The 15,629-nt window shown below is 56.6% G+C and overlaps 1 protein-coding gene across 3 annotated transcripts in view; it reads right to left on the bottom strand.

Annotated features, from left to right (window-relative positions):
• Nucleotides 1-9,057: 9,057 nt before the first annotated feature.
• Lzts1 (leucine zipper tumor suppressor 1) overlaps nucleotides 9,058-15,629 on the bottom strand; it is a 54,007-nt gene continuing 47,435 nt past the window's right edge. For all 3 annotated transcript variants that reach the window (XM_047551456.1, XM_047551457.1, XM_047551458.1), the window contains exon 4: nucleotides 9,058-12,679. In XM_047551456.1, the coding sequence (XP_047407412.1) occupies nucleotides 12,020-12,679 (660 nt within the window). In that variant the 3' untranslated portion in view covers nucleotides 9,058-12,019. The remainder of the gene's footprint in view (nucleotides 12,680-15,629) is intronic.

The following is a 15,629-nucleotide window of genomic DNA, read 5'->3' as shown; positions in this document are numbered from 1 at the left end:
ACACAAGCCAAGGAACACCCCGGGCCACCGGCAGCTGGAGAGGCAGGGAAGGAGCCTCCCCTAGCCCCTTCCAAGAGGGTGCGGTCCTGCCGACTCCTGGCCTCCAGAGCGGTGAGGGAGCAGCATTTCTACTCTTTGGAGATGCCGGGTTTGTGGTGCTGGTGATGGTGACCCAGGCAATGCATGGACCCCAAAGGTAGGTGGTGCTCTCCTTCTTTCAGGAGGACACTGAGGCTCAGAGAGGCTGCCTGAGCTCCCCAGGGTCAGAAAGCTAAGTCATGGGCCCTCTGCTGGGCTCACAAACCACCTTCACAGGGACCTGGCCTGAAGCAGGCTTTTGTGGTTGGCATGGCCAGGCCTAGTCCTGACCTCCCGGCCATTCCTCATTAGCCTCCCCCAGTCCCCTGGTCATGAAGGCCCACAGTAATGAAGGTGTGCCCAGGGCCCTGAAGCCACTTGACAACATGAAAAGAAGGTTGGTCTTGAAGCATAGAGAGCCCGTCCTCCCCATCCACTAGGCCCCTCCGCAGAGGCCAGGGTCATAACCAGACGTGAGCTCGGAGGGCAGAACCCTGGGGTCCGTGCCCCGCCTCCCCGAGTACATACCCACCGAAGTAGGAGCTTCCGGTGCTGGGCAGTGTTTGGGATTCGGAAGGAGTTAGCAGCCTCGGGGTCCTTACAGTGCAAGGAGTGCTGCTGCACCTCGGGCTGGGAGACAGCGGCTGGCACCTGTCCTCCCGGGAGGCAGCAGGAGTTCCAGGCTGTGTCCAGCCCAGAGCGCAGGCCCTGGGATCTCCCCTGCTGAAAAAATGAGCCCTATTGTGGGCCTCTGTGAAGTGGGGTCCTCACAGCCCCCTCAGCCTCACTGGGAGGGTCTTCGCACAGCGTCAGGCTGTGTACCAGCCAGAGAACTAGTGGTCAGGACGAGGGCTGCTGGGTCCCAAGGGTGAGTCAACGAGGCGCCTCTACCCTGGGCCTTCCGGTCCAGACCGAGCTGCCTCCTTGAACCGTCCAAGGCCCTGCCCTTTCAGAGATGCTGGCTGTCCTGCCAGGGAGCAGGGGCTGCTGCTGGATAATCAGAAACTGTGACCCCTCCAGGGCTGGCAGATGCCCTGCTACCTGGGAGGAGCAGGAGGCAGAGGTGCTGAGAGGGACTGCCTGCCTCCTTGCTTCTTGCCCGAACCTTCTACCTACAGTGCCGGGTGACATGGAAAGAGAAAGGGCTGTGCCAAGGAGCCTGTTGCTGTGGGGGACCCTGGGTCAAGCTCTCAGTTCTTCAGGGCATCTGTGAAGTGGGATGACAGTCTCACTGTGTAGAGGTATCATGAGGCTCCTGTGGCTCAGAGCTGAAGTCACTTGGAAGATACCAGGCGTCGATCACAGTCTGCATGCTTTCCCTAGGGTCCGCAGTGGCTAGCCTCCCTGCCTCTGAGAGAAAGTGAGGCCAATTACTGTGCCTACCTCGCAGCAGGGGCTCCCGTCCCAGCCTCCTCCCCAGGTGCTGAAGTGGCTTAATGATCTGCACTTGCCTCATTAGGCTGCAGAACAGAGCGCTCCGCCCTGCCCTCCTCCTGCCCAGGCTGCCTCCCATTGTCCTGGCCTTTTCTCTGTCCCCTCTGGAGGCACAATAGCCTGGAAATGGCCACTTCCTCATCATTCAAACCTAAGCGCCCCACCAGGCAGCCCTAAAGGATCAGAGTCCTGCTTACCACGTCCTTCCCATCACCGTGATCCTGTGGGTACCGGGAGCTGGGCCTTCGGAGGTGAAGGGGTTGCTCAAGGTCAGTTGAGAGAACTGGTCATGGAGCTCCTTGGGAAGACTGGTCACCTACAACTGAATTGGCTCTCAGCAAGGACACTGGCTCTTGAACAACCCGTAAAGCAACCACAATCAACCACCTTGGCCCAGTTTCCTTCCCTGGTGTTATAGTTTGGAGGTGAGGTGTCTCCCAAAAGCTCACTGTGACACAATGCAAGAAGGTTTAGTAAGGAAATGATTGGGTTTTGAGAGCCTTAATCCAATCAGTGGGTTAATTCCCTGGTAGGGATTAACTGAGTGGTAACTGCAGGGCACGGATGAGGAGGTGGGCGTTGGGGGTGTGGTTTGGAGGTATGTATTTTCTATCTGGAGAGTGGAGTCTCTCTCTCTCTGCTCTCTGCTCATCATGTGAGCTGCTTCCCTCTGCCACACTCTCCCACCATGATGCTCAGTCTCACCTCGAGCCCTGAGGAACGGAGTCGGCCTCCTAGGGACTGAGACTCTGAAACTGTGAGCCCTCAAGTACACCTTTCCTCCTTTACAATTGCTCTGACCAGATAAAAGCTGACCAGCCCACCTAGGCCACCCATGTCCTGGCTGGATCCTGGCATGCTGGAGGTGGGCCACAGAAGCTTCTCTCTCCCCTCTCTTCTGCCTGAGTTCATGAACAGTTTGGGTCCTTGGCAGCAGGTGTCACTGAACAGCCACGTGGTTGGATTAAGGGGCACGAAAGGGAGTCAGGAAGGTGACATGTGCCTCCGCTGTGCAGGGCTTTGGTCCTGGTGTCGTCCATGGAGCACCTGGAGGGTGGGAGCTGAGGAGGATGGAGGCCCGCGTCCGAGTCAGAGTTGGAGGCAGGGACGATGGTGGGAGTGCAGAGAGGGAGGCAGCCGGGAGGCGGGAGGCCACGTGGACGCCCAGAGACCCTTCCAGTTTGAGGTGCTCGTCCACCCTGCGCCCTGCTGGGAGTTCAGTGGCTGCCCCTCAGCTGCGTCCCTTTCTGAGGCTGGCCAGGGCCATGCTTTCCCAGATGGGGAGGACCGGGGTGGCTGGGATGTGGGGACAGCATGAGGGTGGGATACAAAGACCCCGTCTCTCACCCCAACTTATCTGAGGGCCACCTGAGCCCTCTGTGGTGACTGTCATGGGGGACTCCTCCCTCTGCCCCATCGTGTTGGCTTCCTTTCCTCCACAAGGGCTGTGTGCAGGTCACCTCAGCTGTGTGGATGCATCGGAGGGTGCAGGACCCCTGAGGGAGGGGCTGGAAGGAAGGTGGTGGAGGAAGTGAGGTGCCTTCCCCATGTGGAGGCAGCCTCCAGCCCCGCCGCACTTACACACCCATGCACACCCACGCTCACACCCACCCTAGCCACACTGACGTCCACGCTCACAGATGCACACCCACACACAGGCACACATCACATCACACACAGACACACACGCATCCACACTTACACACCTCTCAAGCCTAAGTTTCAATATTAACTTTACAACATTAACTTTACAACTCACAAGTGTGTGAGTGTGTGAGTGCGTGTGTGTGTGAGCGTGTGTGTGAGCATGTGTGTGAGCATGTGTGTGTGTGAGCGTGTGTATGAGTGTGTGTGAGTGTGTGTGTGTGTGTGAGCATGTGTGAGTATGTGTGAGTGTGTGAGCATGTGTGTGAGCGTGTGTGAACATGTGTGTGTGTGTGTGTGTGTGAGTGTGTGTGAGAGTGTGTGTGTGTGTGAGCATGTGTGTGAGTATGTGTGAGTGTGTGTGTGAGCATGTGTGTGAGTATGTGTGTGTGTGTGAGCATGTGTGTGAGCGTGTGTGAACATGTGTGTGAGCGTGTGTGTGTATGAGTGTGTGTGAGTGTGTGTGTGTGTGTATGAGTGTGCGTGAGTGTGTGTGTGTGTGGAATGGGCTCTCTCCTCCATCTAGCTGTGCCCTTTGGGATCCCTGAGCAGGAAACGCCTCCCACCCCCTGGACTCAAAGATGGTGGTGGGACGTGAGCCTGGGCAGGGCCGTGCGTGGGGACCCGATGACTTTCCTGAGGCTCGCGTCCTTCCGTGATGCCAGCTTGCGCTCGGGCCGGCCAGTTGGCAGCGCTGCAGCCCCTCCTGCTTTCTAAGTTTAGTCTTTGAGGCCCGGCCAGGTGGAAGCTGGAGCCAGCATTTCCCTGGAAAGCATGTGCCCTCAGAGGGCGGGAAGCTGGCGGGGGCGCTGGCGGGGCTGAAGATGGCAGAGGTGCTCAGATGCCCTCTCTTCCCCTCCCAGGAGGGCTTCGGGCTCCTTGTCCATAAGTGAAGGGCTTGGACGGACGTCCCTTCGGGTCCCTGTGATGACCTGTGGTGGCAGCCCTCTATCCAGACAGCAGCCAACGGAGCCCGGTAGACCAGGCCAGCCCAGCGGCTCAGTCTTGTGTTCTCAGGGCTCAGAAGGTGGTGGCTCTGGGGAGACCTGGGCCACTGTGATGAGCAGTCGGGGAGGGAAACACGGTGACCTTGAGGGCGACTGGATATTCACCTCCGCCTCCTCACTGTCCCCTGAGCTGGCAGCAGAAGAGCCGTCTCACAGACACGGTTTGTCTCCATCTGGGGAAAAGCTTTTCGAGAGCCACCACTCTGGCCAAGCGTGGTGATGCACACCTGTTATCCCAGTGGCCGCGGAGGCCGAGGCAGGAGGATCTCAAGTTCAAAGCCAGCCTCAGCAACTTAGCAAGACCCTAAGCAACTTAGGAAGACGCTGTCTCTAAATAAAATATAAAAAAGAACTGAGGATGTGCTCAAAGGTTAAGCACTCCTGGGTGTAATATCTGGTATCAAAAAAAAAGGAAAAAAAAGGGCCACCACTAACTCAGAGGGCGCTTCTTGCTGCAGTCTTACTTCTGAGAGCTCAAGTCAAAGACGCCTCTCTAAGGGTGAATTTTCAAGGCTCTGTGGTTGGAAGGGGATAGGTTGCGGGGAGGCTGGGCCTCTCCGTTGGTGTGTTGGGCCATGGTAGGAGGAGGGTGGTCTGGGTGTTTGGGTGTGGGCGCTGCTGTGGGCACCTTGGCCCCAGAACAAGAGCTGTGCAGACCTGGAGTTGCAACTGGGCACCCGGATGAGATCCGTGTCAACGAGACCTCTCTGAGCCACCGTGTCCACCCGGGAGCACGAGAGGGTTGGCCTGTGACATCAGCAGGCTTCTCTTCTCCTCCTGTGAGTAGCACCCCCTTTTCCCTGAGCCCCGTGAGCTTCTGTCTGGAAGAACCAACCCAGCAAGGGGAAGCCAAGTGTCCTGCTATTTTTGGACTGTGGGTTGAATTAGCCTCACCTGTCACTGATTAGGAATGCTGTCGTGCGCCTCCTTAGCTCTCAATCAGCTGTGATTGAGGCAGTGGGGCCGTGGGGGGAGAAGCGGGGACGAAGCAGGAGCTGTGCCTGCATGTGCACACGCGGAGGCTCAGGCCTGCAGGGTGGAGAGAGCTGCAGGGCTCTAACCGGCCCCCTCTTGGGCCAGGGTTGGTGTCCAGTCCAGGCTGCTCCAACCACACCCCCAGCTAATCCCTCTTTGTTTCTTTCTTCCCCGAGCTGCGCCCTCTCTCCCAGGGGCTTTCTCCCCCCACAAACCAGCCTTCTGGAGTTGAAAGCCAAGGAGAAAAGACTGCAGACTGCTGGAGAGACAGCTGATCAGAATAAAGTCAGCTCTTCTCATAGGGTGGAGCTTTGCCAGGCCCGAGAGCGGGGCGCCACTGAGCTCATCGCGGCTGGAAACAGGGACGATATACTTGCAAACAATAATGATTACAGTCACAACACACTGCAGTCACAGGAACAGTAATACTCGCAGTATTTCAGCTGACTTTTATTGGGTATTATTGCATTAAATTATCAAAACCACTCTCTGGCCCAGTGCAGTGGTGCACACCTGTAATCCCAGTGTCTCCCAAGACGGAGGCAGGAGGCTCGTGAGTGCAAAATCAGCCTCCACAATTTAGCGAGGCTGCCAGCAATTTAAGGAGACCCTGTCTTCAAAATAAAAAAAATTAAAAAGGGCTGGGCGGGGGATGTGGCTCATGGTTAAGCGCCCTGGTACCAAAACCAAAAACAAAATACAACCCTCTGCAGCACAGAGAGATTAAGCAATTTATCTAATGTCACACAGCTCGGCCACAGACGGGTCTGGAGGTGAACTCTGCCAACTCTGATTCTGCAGCGGCACCAGGCTGCCTCTCAGGATAGAGCGCAGGGCTAGATGGCAGAGTGGGGTCTGACAGAGGAATTCCACTTGGTGGACGGAACTCGTAGTGACGGTAGATGGGATGTTTAGGGAACCCTCTGGTCTCTGTGGTTAGATTCAGATTTGCCACCATAGGTACTGGAAACATAAAATGGAGAGACCTGAAAGCCAGTTGAGGGACTGAACTTTATTCTAAGACGAGTGGGGAGCCACTGACAGTTTTGAGCAGAAAAGGGGCTTCATGGAAGCACATAGGGGCTTAAACCTGAGTACTGGGCATGGGCAAGTCAATCGACCAGAGTGGGAACAAAGAAACCTGAGGGGCTACTAGAGCTGGTAAGGTGACCAGCTGTCACCCGGGGAATGCCCTCTTTTCTTTCTGAACCCTGCTTTTGTGAATCAGAGGCGGCTGGCATTTGAAGGAACCTAAGATGTCGTGGCTGTTCTGTGATTCTTTGGACAACCTCAGCTGGGCCGATGGAGGAGGAAGAAAAGGGGGAGGCTTTCAGGAGGGGCTTATCTTACAGCACCAGGTCGGAGTGGGTAGAGAAGGCGATGGTGGGCTAGGAATCGACCTCTTTCCAAAGTGCAGGGAGAGATCCGTGGAATGCAGATGAGCAGGCAAGGTCTGGAACGTGCCCAGGCTGAACAACCTCCCGCTTGCTGCCCCTGAGGCAGACCCCTCCCCAAACGACAGCAGCAATGGACATCCTGGATGCGCTCCTTAAGCAGAGCATTTCTTAACCAAGTGACCTCAAAAGAAGCTCTTGGATTCCAGCAGCCCCCTAAGGATGGGGCCTTTCACAGAATGCCATCTTTTGTTCTCAGGTGTGGGAGAGTGATGTTTAATGCTGGAGGCTTCTCAGGGGTCTCCAGGGGAGGCGGTGGGAGGAAGGCAAGGTTGCAGGGTGCTCGGGGAGAGGTGTGGGGGGAGGGGCGGTCAAGGTCAGGAAAGGAAGCTGGTCAGGGGTCTGCCGAGGCTCTGAGAAGAGGGAGAATTCCACGCACTCCAGGAAGACAGTGGCTGGCACAGTCTCGCAAAATGTGGAAATCCCTGTGGCTCTCCAACTTTTTCCATGTACCAAAGCCAGTTGCCTGCAAGACCACCCTGCCTGTGTCCTCTGTGACACTCATGGTAATGGAACATTATCTTATTTTCTCGTCTGCTTCCAGGAGCTAGGACCTTGACTGCTTTAGTTCTCTCTGTTTCTAGAACAGGGTTTGGCATGACGTGGGAGTGGGAGAAGTGTTTACTGAATGGATATATGCACGAATGAATGGTGGTACTTCAGACCGGGTGACACCTGGGTGGGGGAGAAACTTGGGGCAGCATGACCTTCATGAAGTAACGGAGAAGACTCCTGTGCCTAGGCCGCCCGGGGAAGCAGCGCTTGTGCGCGAGTCTGAGGCTGGATAAAAATACCCGGAACGGTGTCACGGATGCTGGCGGAGGCTGAGGACCGAGCTGCTGCTTCTCAGGGGAAGGAGTCTCTCTTTTCCTGTCTCGCTCTCTCTTTTGTTCTTTTTATTTTTTTCTAGAATGATGAGGTAGGAATGCTTCAGGACTAAGGGTTGGGACCTGACAGGACACTGGAGTTTCTGCTGCCCCTCCAGCTGGGGCAGCCTTGGCCCTGCCCCTGCCCTTCCAGGGTCTCTGCTTTGATGTTATTCCTAATCCTTGGGATGGACAGAAGCTGGTGGGGTGGCAAGAAGAGGGTTCTGGAGGGCGTTTTTCATCTATTTCTAGACCTTGTGATGGATCACCCTGACTTGAGTTACTTAAAAATGCTGCCTTTGAAAGTGCTGGGCGGAGGTGGGGCAGGACCCTGGCAGGCTGTGTGGGGAGCCAGGCTCTGCCCCACGTGGCGTGGGCTGCATTCTGGGTGGCTCAGTCCACTTAGCCATGCTCAGTTGGAGGGGAAGCTAGCTCGATGCTGGGACAGGGGCCCTTCTGCTCCTTGTGGACTCTCCAGCAGGGCGGCCGCTCACAGAGTATCAGGGTGGAAGGGGCCGGGCCTCCTACACCAAGGTGGAAACTGGCAGGGCATCCCTTCTGCTGAGTGTCACCGGGTACCGTGGCTGCCCAAGGGTGTGGTGGTGGGAGGACGTCCCAGTGGGGTGGCCCATGAACAGCGTGCCCCCGGTGGGCCAGGTGTGGAAGGAAGACCTGGAGGCAACCCTGGCCTGGCATGATCCCTTTGCTCCACAGCTGCAGCTCTTGAATCCCAGGGAGTCTCGTCCTGGTTCTGCCTCTTCTCAGGGCCGCTGCAGCCCAGCTTTCCTCAGGTCCAGCACCCACTGCCCTTTCCTCCTGGGCTGGGGCAGGGAGCCTGTGCTCCCCATGCCAACACCGTCCTGGAGATCCATGTCTCCCCTTTTCCGTCCTCCCCCACTCCTCTATGTCCCACCTGACCCAGGGTCATGCCCTGCCTGCCACCATCCCTAGACACCAGCCCCTGCCGACCTTCCCAACTCGAGGGCATTGCCCTGGGACCCACAGGCTCTACTGCAGCCTTGAGTTTTAAATTCCCTCCTCATATGTCCCTCTTGCCTCCTGCACCTGAGTGACAGGCCAGAGCAGTGGGGAATGCTTGTCAAGGTGAACTGGTACTGGGCAGGCGGGACAGATGGCCACCGTGGTGGCAGCACCTTCCAACTAGGGCCTGGGGTGGTGGCAACAAAAACCACCCTGGTCTCTTGCCAAGAGGCCATATGCAACCCAGCAAGGAGTTGGCTTGTGAGGGGAGCAGCTGGTGGGGAGTTGGCAGGGGGCTGGGCTGTCTTGGAGGGAGTCCTGTGACTCTGCGAAGCACTTGTCCCCTGGTCCCTCCTGCCTTTTTCTGGGTGGGCCCAGGACCCATGTCGCAGAGGAGGTCAGGGGCTGGTGAGGGGCAGGACCAGCTCAAGGTCTGTCTGGCCCCAGGCCCCTGCCTTCACTTCCTAGGCTGCCTTCTCCGAGGCTTCCTCTCCTCCCTGGCTGGCAGGAAGGGACATGGCCATTCTTGTTCCAAAGGGAGTCTCAAGGAGTGGCCACAGCCCACTGAAGCAGAGGAGAGGAGCTGGGGGAGACAGAAGTAGCTGTGGAGGGCATGAGAAATGGCATTCTTTATTCATAAATAAAAACATAAAATTACCAGAAATAGTTTACATGGCCAAAAAGTGACATCAAAAAACAAATAAAACGAAGCTGTCAAAAGCAAAGCAAACCAGAAACAACAAAGAAAAAGAACTATGTACATAGTCTTCCAAATGCCAGTCCATGTGAAGCTAGCTTCTGCGGGGGGGCCCAGCTTGCCTGAGGACCGCCAGGGACCCAGACTCCCAGTTGGAACCGCTGTTCCCGGGCAGCCTGACTTCTCTTAGGGTGACTCTCACTTAAGAGATGGCCCAGGCCGGGGCCAGGGGCAAGAGCTCAGCAAAGCCCTCTCAGGGCAAGGATGCCAAGCCTCCAGCCCCAGCTAGCTCAGTGCCCCGGGGCTGTGAAGAACATGCTTCGAGGCTACTCTGAGGCCCCAGGCGGTCCCTCCTTGGTGGGTGGTGTGGAATGAGGCTCTTTGCAGAGAACTGGAGCATCCTCAGGCCAGGCAGCTTTTGGGGGGCAGAGTGTGGGTCGGAGTGTGGGTCTGAGTGAACAAGCTCGCCGAGCTCCTGCCCTGAGCCCGCACTCCCCACGCCCTGCTCAACCTTGCTGTTCAGAGCCTCCCTCAGAGAGGCTGGGCTTAGGGTGGCCCAAGAGTAGCAAAGGACCTTTCAACAGGGAAGGGAGGGAACCCTCTGGAAGGCCAGGTTGCTAAGTTATAGGACACTTGCGTCTGGTGCCACCTTAGGCTACCCTGGGGCCTTGGGCTGTGGCAGCCCAGGGAAGGCATCTGCCATCTTGGATGCTGGACAAGGCCTGGGTGGACGTCTCTGGGATGGGCTGGGGCAGGGCCATGGGGAAGGTGGATGTCCCTGTGAGTGGGGCCACACACAATGAGGTGGTGAACAGGCTTTGTCCCCAAGTGCCTGCCTTGGCCTTAGCATCAGCTCTTCTCAGGCCCGGTCTGAGGGCAGAGTGCTGGGCTTCTGGCTGCTCCGGGGTCAGGGTGGGGGACGGGAGGCAATCAGTTTCCTTCTCCCTCTCTCTGTGGAGCAGTCTCACTGGGAGAAAGGACTCAAGGCACAGGCTGGTGGAGATGGAGGAAACAACGGCCATGGGACAAGGCCTGGGCCATCTTTAACTGGGTCTAAACTGTGCTCAGTGCAGGGCACTGTCCTCTGGGTGTGGAGGAGGCTCCGGGCCTATCCGTCCCAGCCTCAAGTCTCATCCATGACTAAGAGCAATGGTTTGAAATTCCAAAGGACTTCCTCTGTCAGGAGTGGACACAGGACAGGGGCAGTGAGCCCCGAGAACAGAAGGCAGCGCTAGCCACGGGGTTGGTGCCCTGCCCCCAGCTCACACCTACTGCAAGATGTGATGCAAAGAAAGCAGCCCCCACGCCCAGCCCAGACCGCTCAGGCCAGCATCCAGGAAGCAGAACTGGGGATTGTTCCCAGACGGTGGAGAACCCAGACTCTCCCAACCTGGCCTCTCCCACACCCTAGCCCCTCTCAGCAGACACGCAGGAGACACAGGGATCCAGCAGGGGCTGGCTTTCCTACCAACAGCAGCTGTGGTTAGAAGCAAAAATAGATGGAGCAGCCTGGCTGCCTGCTAGATCTGGCTTGTTTCTGAAAAGACAAGAAAGGGAAAAAAAAAAAGAAGAAGAAAGAAAATTCCCTGAACCAAGCAACTATTCTCTTCACCCAGCTCCGGACCTGTTCAAAGGAGAAACCCCAGCCTCCCACAGTGCCCCCAAGGAAGGAAGGGGTGCTCTCTCTGCGTTCTTTACAGCCAGGGGCTCCTGTGAGGCTCCAGGTGGGGGAGGACGGCAGGTGGTGGGGCTGTTTGTTCGGAAGGCTGTGTGTGCCCCCTACCCTATATCCTTGCTATCCTCCCTGCTGGGGCTCTAGCCTGCCAACACCCTGGGGACAATCCTAATCTGTGAAGACTCAGAACTTAGCACCAAGGATGCTAAGGGGGAAGAGATGCCCCCGAATGGGGCCATGGGCAAAAGAGGGAAGTGCCCAGATCGCAGGTGTACCATCTGGATCCAAGCAAAATTTGATGCTTGGGAAGGAAAAACCTTGCAGAGGGGCCACTGGCCAGCTGATCCAGTCAGGGGCTTCCCTGCCTCTGCTCCACTGGGAAAGATTGGGAGGTGCCCCCGGGACAGCTGAAAGCCATTCCCTCCGTGCTCCTTTCCCAGCACCCACCCCAGGGTCTCAGTGTCTATGGCTTTAGGAAGAGTGGTCACTGAGGACAAAGGCCACCAGCTGCTCGAAGACGGCAACACCAGTTGGGCGCTGCACCCACTGGTTCTTGCTGTTCCGCTGCCCCGGCCCCAGACCCCTGCAGGTCTCACGAGGCTCCACACAGCTAGGGCGCCCGGCTTCTCCTCCCTTCTGTGGCTCGATGGGCTGCAGATTCTCTGCGCCCCACCCAACCCTGCACCTGAGGCCAGAGAACAGCTCAGCTTATGATAAGACTCCAAGGCTTCTGGTCACCATGGCTTCTTTCTATTCCCAAGGCATCCTGATGTGTCCAGGGGATTAAACAGACTTGGGGGTAAGACTCGGAAGGGAGCTTCTGTCCCTGGCATGGCCACTGGGCCTTCACAGCAGCTGTCCCCTTCCCTGGAGGAGGGTTTCTCTCACTGTTTGGAACAAAGACCAAGGTTTAGGAAGCCCTTAACCAGTGCATGGAGATCCCTGCACCCAACTCTGGGAGAGCCGGGGGATGGGGGTCAGCGCCTGAGGTCCAGTTGCTGAGGCTGGAACAGGCGGGGGAAGGGAAGGAAGAGTCACATCCTGACCCCTGCCCACCACGTGTGGCTCCTGGACCTGTGCCCAGGAAGTGGCTTCTCTCAGAGGCCCGAGTTGCTGAGCAGCTGAGACGGGAGGGGGCTCTCCTCCAACAGGCTTGGCCCTGGCCTCCCGGCGCCAGGTCCCCAGCCCTCGCTCCCTCAGGCGTTCCCTCAGATCTCAGTGGCTATGATGTCCTCGTAGGGGATGTCAGCCCCTTCCAGGTCAATCTCAAAGGGCTCCCCGGGCCCGTCCCCACGGGTCAGCTGCTGCAGGGCCTTCTCCAGGCGCTGGTTGCGCTGGTACATGGCCAGGTAGCTCTGCTGCAGTTGCTTCTGGTACTGGATCACCTTCTCCTTCTCCTCCTTCCACACCTGCCGCTCGTGCTGGAAGCCCGAGGACATCTGGTCGTGGCCCTGCCTCTCCTCCCTGAGCTCAGCCCGCAGCCGCTCCAGCTCCCGCTGCAGGGCGGGGATGTCCTCCGAGAAGGTGGGCGTGGCTCCCGGCCCCAGCGCGGCGGCCTCGCGCTGCCGGGCCTGCTGGGCCCGCAGCTCCTGCAGCTCCTGCTCCAGCAGGTTCACCTTCTCCCGGAGCAGCTCGGCCTCGTTCTTCTTGCGCTGCAGCTCGTTCTCGCAGACCTCCAGCTCCAGGCCCTTGGTGCGCAGGGCGCTCTCCAGGTCCTGCGTCTTCAGCTCCATGCCCTCCAGCCTGCCCCGGGTGTCCTTCAGCTGCGCCTTCAGACTGAGGATCTCGCTGGCCTTGGCGTTCACCTCGGTCTGGGACTCCTTGAGCTGCTGTTTGAGGAGGGAGATCTCGCCTGACTTCTGGCACACCTGCCAGAGGTGGGGTGGAGAGACAGTGCCAGACATGAGTGTCCCTGCCCGGGGTGAAGGGACATCTAAACTGCCTAGAGGGACCAAGCTGCTCCTGTCCGAGGCTGCCTGGAGCTACAGTTCCCAAGCATGGTGCCTGGGCCACCCGGGGGTGCAGCCCTCTTTGAGGATCTTTTGGTTCTCCTACACATCTTGGTTTCTCCAGTGACTGACTCACCCTCAATTCAGAGTCCAGATCGCAGTTTCTGCCCAAAGCCATGGCCACATGCAACTCAAAGATCAATGGTCTACTCTGCCTACTGCTGTCAACTCCATTGCTCACCTGATGCTGGCTTCTGTGCCAAGCCCTCTGACCTCACCCCTGCACACACCCAGCCCTCGCCTCTCCTCTCATGCTGCCCTGCTGTACCCCAGTGACGGGCACAGCCTGGCTGTCACACAGTGCCCAGCAGGTATCTGCCAGACCATGAGCTACAGCCCTCTTCCCTGCCCCACCCGTCCTCCACTGCCACACCTACAACCCATCAGAGTTGGGCCAAAAGCAATGATGACTAGGAGGCTGAGGCAGGAGGATCGCAAGTTCAAAGCCACCCTCAATCATTTAGCCAGGCCCTAAGCAACTTAAAAGCAAGACCCTGTCTCTTTAAAAAAAAAAAAAAAAAAAAAAAGGTCTAGGGATGTGACCCAGTGGTTAAGTCCCCCATGGGTTCAATCCCTGGTTTAAGGAAAAAAAAAAAAAAAAAAGCAGTGATGAAAACCAAAGCCACGTGTTGTTTCTGGAGTCTTGGCCACTGAGAGGCTCAACAGGAGACCATGGATAGAGGCCAAGGCCTGCACTCAGCAGAATGGACTCTTGGAAAAAGACTGGAAGTCACCTTCGTATTTGCTCACTTTCCCCTCCCAGTGGAAGCTCCTCCTTGCTCCTGAGGAAACACTGCCCAGTCCAGAGGAGATTCAGCCACCCACCATGCATGAGTGGGGCCAAGCATCCCTTTCCAAGGCCAAGTGCTATAGGTTGGATCTTGAATGTCACCCAAGGCCCATGTGTAAATGCCTGGTCCCCAGGAGGTGCTACTGAGAGATGGTGGAACCTTTTAGAAGTGGGGCCTGGTAAGAGGTCTTTAGGTCATTGGGGGGATGCTCTAGACGAGGGTTGTGGAACCCTGGCCTCCTCCCCACTTTCTCTTTGGCTCCCTTGTTTTGAGGTGGGTGGTTTTGCTCCATCACACACTCCTACCATGATGTGCTGCCTCTCATAGGCCCAAAGCCAAAGGGACCAATTGATCATTAGACTGGAACCTCCAAAACTGTGAGTCAAACATAACCTTTTCTCTTTATAAGCTAATTATCTCAGGTATTTTGCTATAGTGACAGAAAGCTAACTCACACACCAAGCCTGCATTTGTTTCCTGGGGGCGGGGGGTGGGGGCAGCACATGGTGAAATCCTGGGCTGGTTTTGAACCTGACTTGGTGGCTTATGATCTGGGTGATCCTGGATGCGTTAACATGGTGGCAATATGGTGTAGTTATTGAAAATGTGAACTCTGGGTCCACACCATAGGATCAAATCTTGACTCTGATCCTTAATATGTGTCAGACCTAGGTCAAATCACTTAACTAGCTCTTTGCTATCATAGTCTTTCTGGGTCTCAGTTTCCTTAATTGTAAATCGAGGAATAGTAACAATACCTACTGCAGAGAGTAACTGCAAGGATTAGAAGAGAGAACTTGGCACTTAATAAACTCTGTAAATTAGAATAAGTAGGTTTAGAATGATATGTCATTATTACGTCAGTTTCACTGTTACTTACTTTTTGCAGTACTGGGGATTGAACCCAGAGGTGTTCTACCAATGAACTATGTCCCTAGCCCTTACTAAGTTGCCGAGGCTGGTGTTGAAGTTGTGATCCTTCTGAGTAGTTGGAAATATAGTTGTGTCTCTCTACATATTTTTGTTTGTTTGTTTGTTTGTTAGGTACTGGGGATTGAACCAGAGGTGCTTAACCACTGAGTCACACCCCCAGCCCTTTTTTATATTTTATTTAGAGACAGGATCTTGCTGAGTTACTAAGCGCCTCACTAATTTGCTGAGGCTGGCTTTGAACTCGCGATCCTCCTGCCTTGGCCTCCCGAGTCACTGGGATTATAGGCATGGGCCACCACACCCAGCTACATTCTTTATTTAGTTTTACTGATTTTCCAAGTACCCTGATGGCACAAGCTGGGAACAGGATCACAGCAATGTCCATCTAGCTGCTGACTGGACAAGGATGGAGGCTGAGGGTCAGCACTCACTACACATCTCTGCAAAGCGCCAGAGTGACTGAGAACAAGGGCTGGGTGGGCCTGCTGTGACCACGCAGATGGGATGATGACAGGCTTCACCTGTAGCTCTTTCTCTTTTCTGTTTAGGAAACTTGGCGGGACAGAAAGAGACCCTTCCTTCTCACCTGGCAAGACCCCCTCCCATCTCTCCCATGGAAATGATCCCTTCTCTTCTCCTGAGAACCCTGTCACCTCACTTTCCAGGACAAGGACAGGAAGCTCTGGGGTGATCAGATGTTGCTGAGGTGGGCCACCCCACCTTGGCCTGCTGCTGATCTAGACACAGGGCCCGCATGCTTCCCCGGCAGGGGTCAATGACATCACTGCTGTGTGCACACCCCACCTGCCCTCCCACCCCCGGGGCTGTTCAGTGAGAGACGCTGTGTTCCAGCCAGGGGTGCAGTGCCAGCAATCGCCCCACAGCCAGGCCAGGCCCAGGCGCCCCGCTCCCGAGTGTGTCTGAGCATGCGTGTGTGTGCACGTTTGCACATGCGTGTGCTTCCTTCCTCTCCTGTGTGCCCATCTCAACTCACCAAGCGGAGGCTCCACCTACACTTCTCCTGGGGGAAGGGGGCTCCTCTGTCACTGAGACCTGCCACTAAATGGTCACTCTTATGAGTGGGT

The sequence above is a fragment of the Sciurus carolinensis genome, chromosome 4 (genome assembly GCF_902686445.1).
Source record: "Sciurus carolinensis chromosome 4, mSciCar1.2, whole genome shotgun sequence".
Classification (NCBI taxonomy): domain Eukaryota; kingdom Metazoa; phylum Chordata; class Mammalia; order Rodentia; family Sciuridae; genus Sciurus; species Sciurus carolinensis.
The sequence above is the reverse complement of the archived record's forward strand: the minus strand, read 5'-3'. Positions and strand labels throughout refer to the sequence as shown.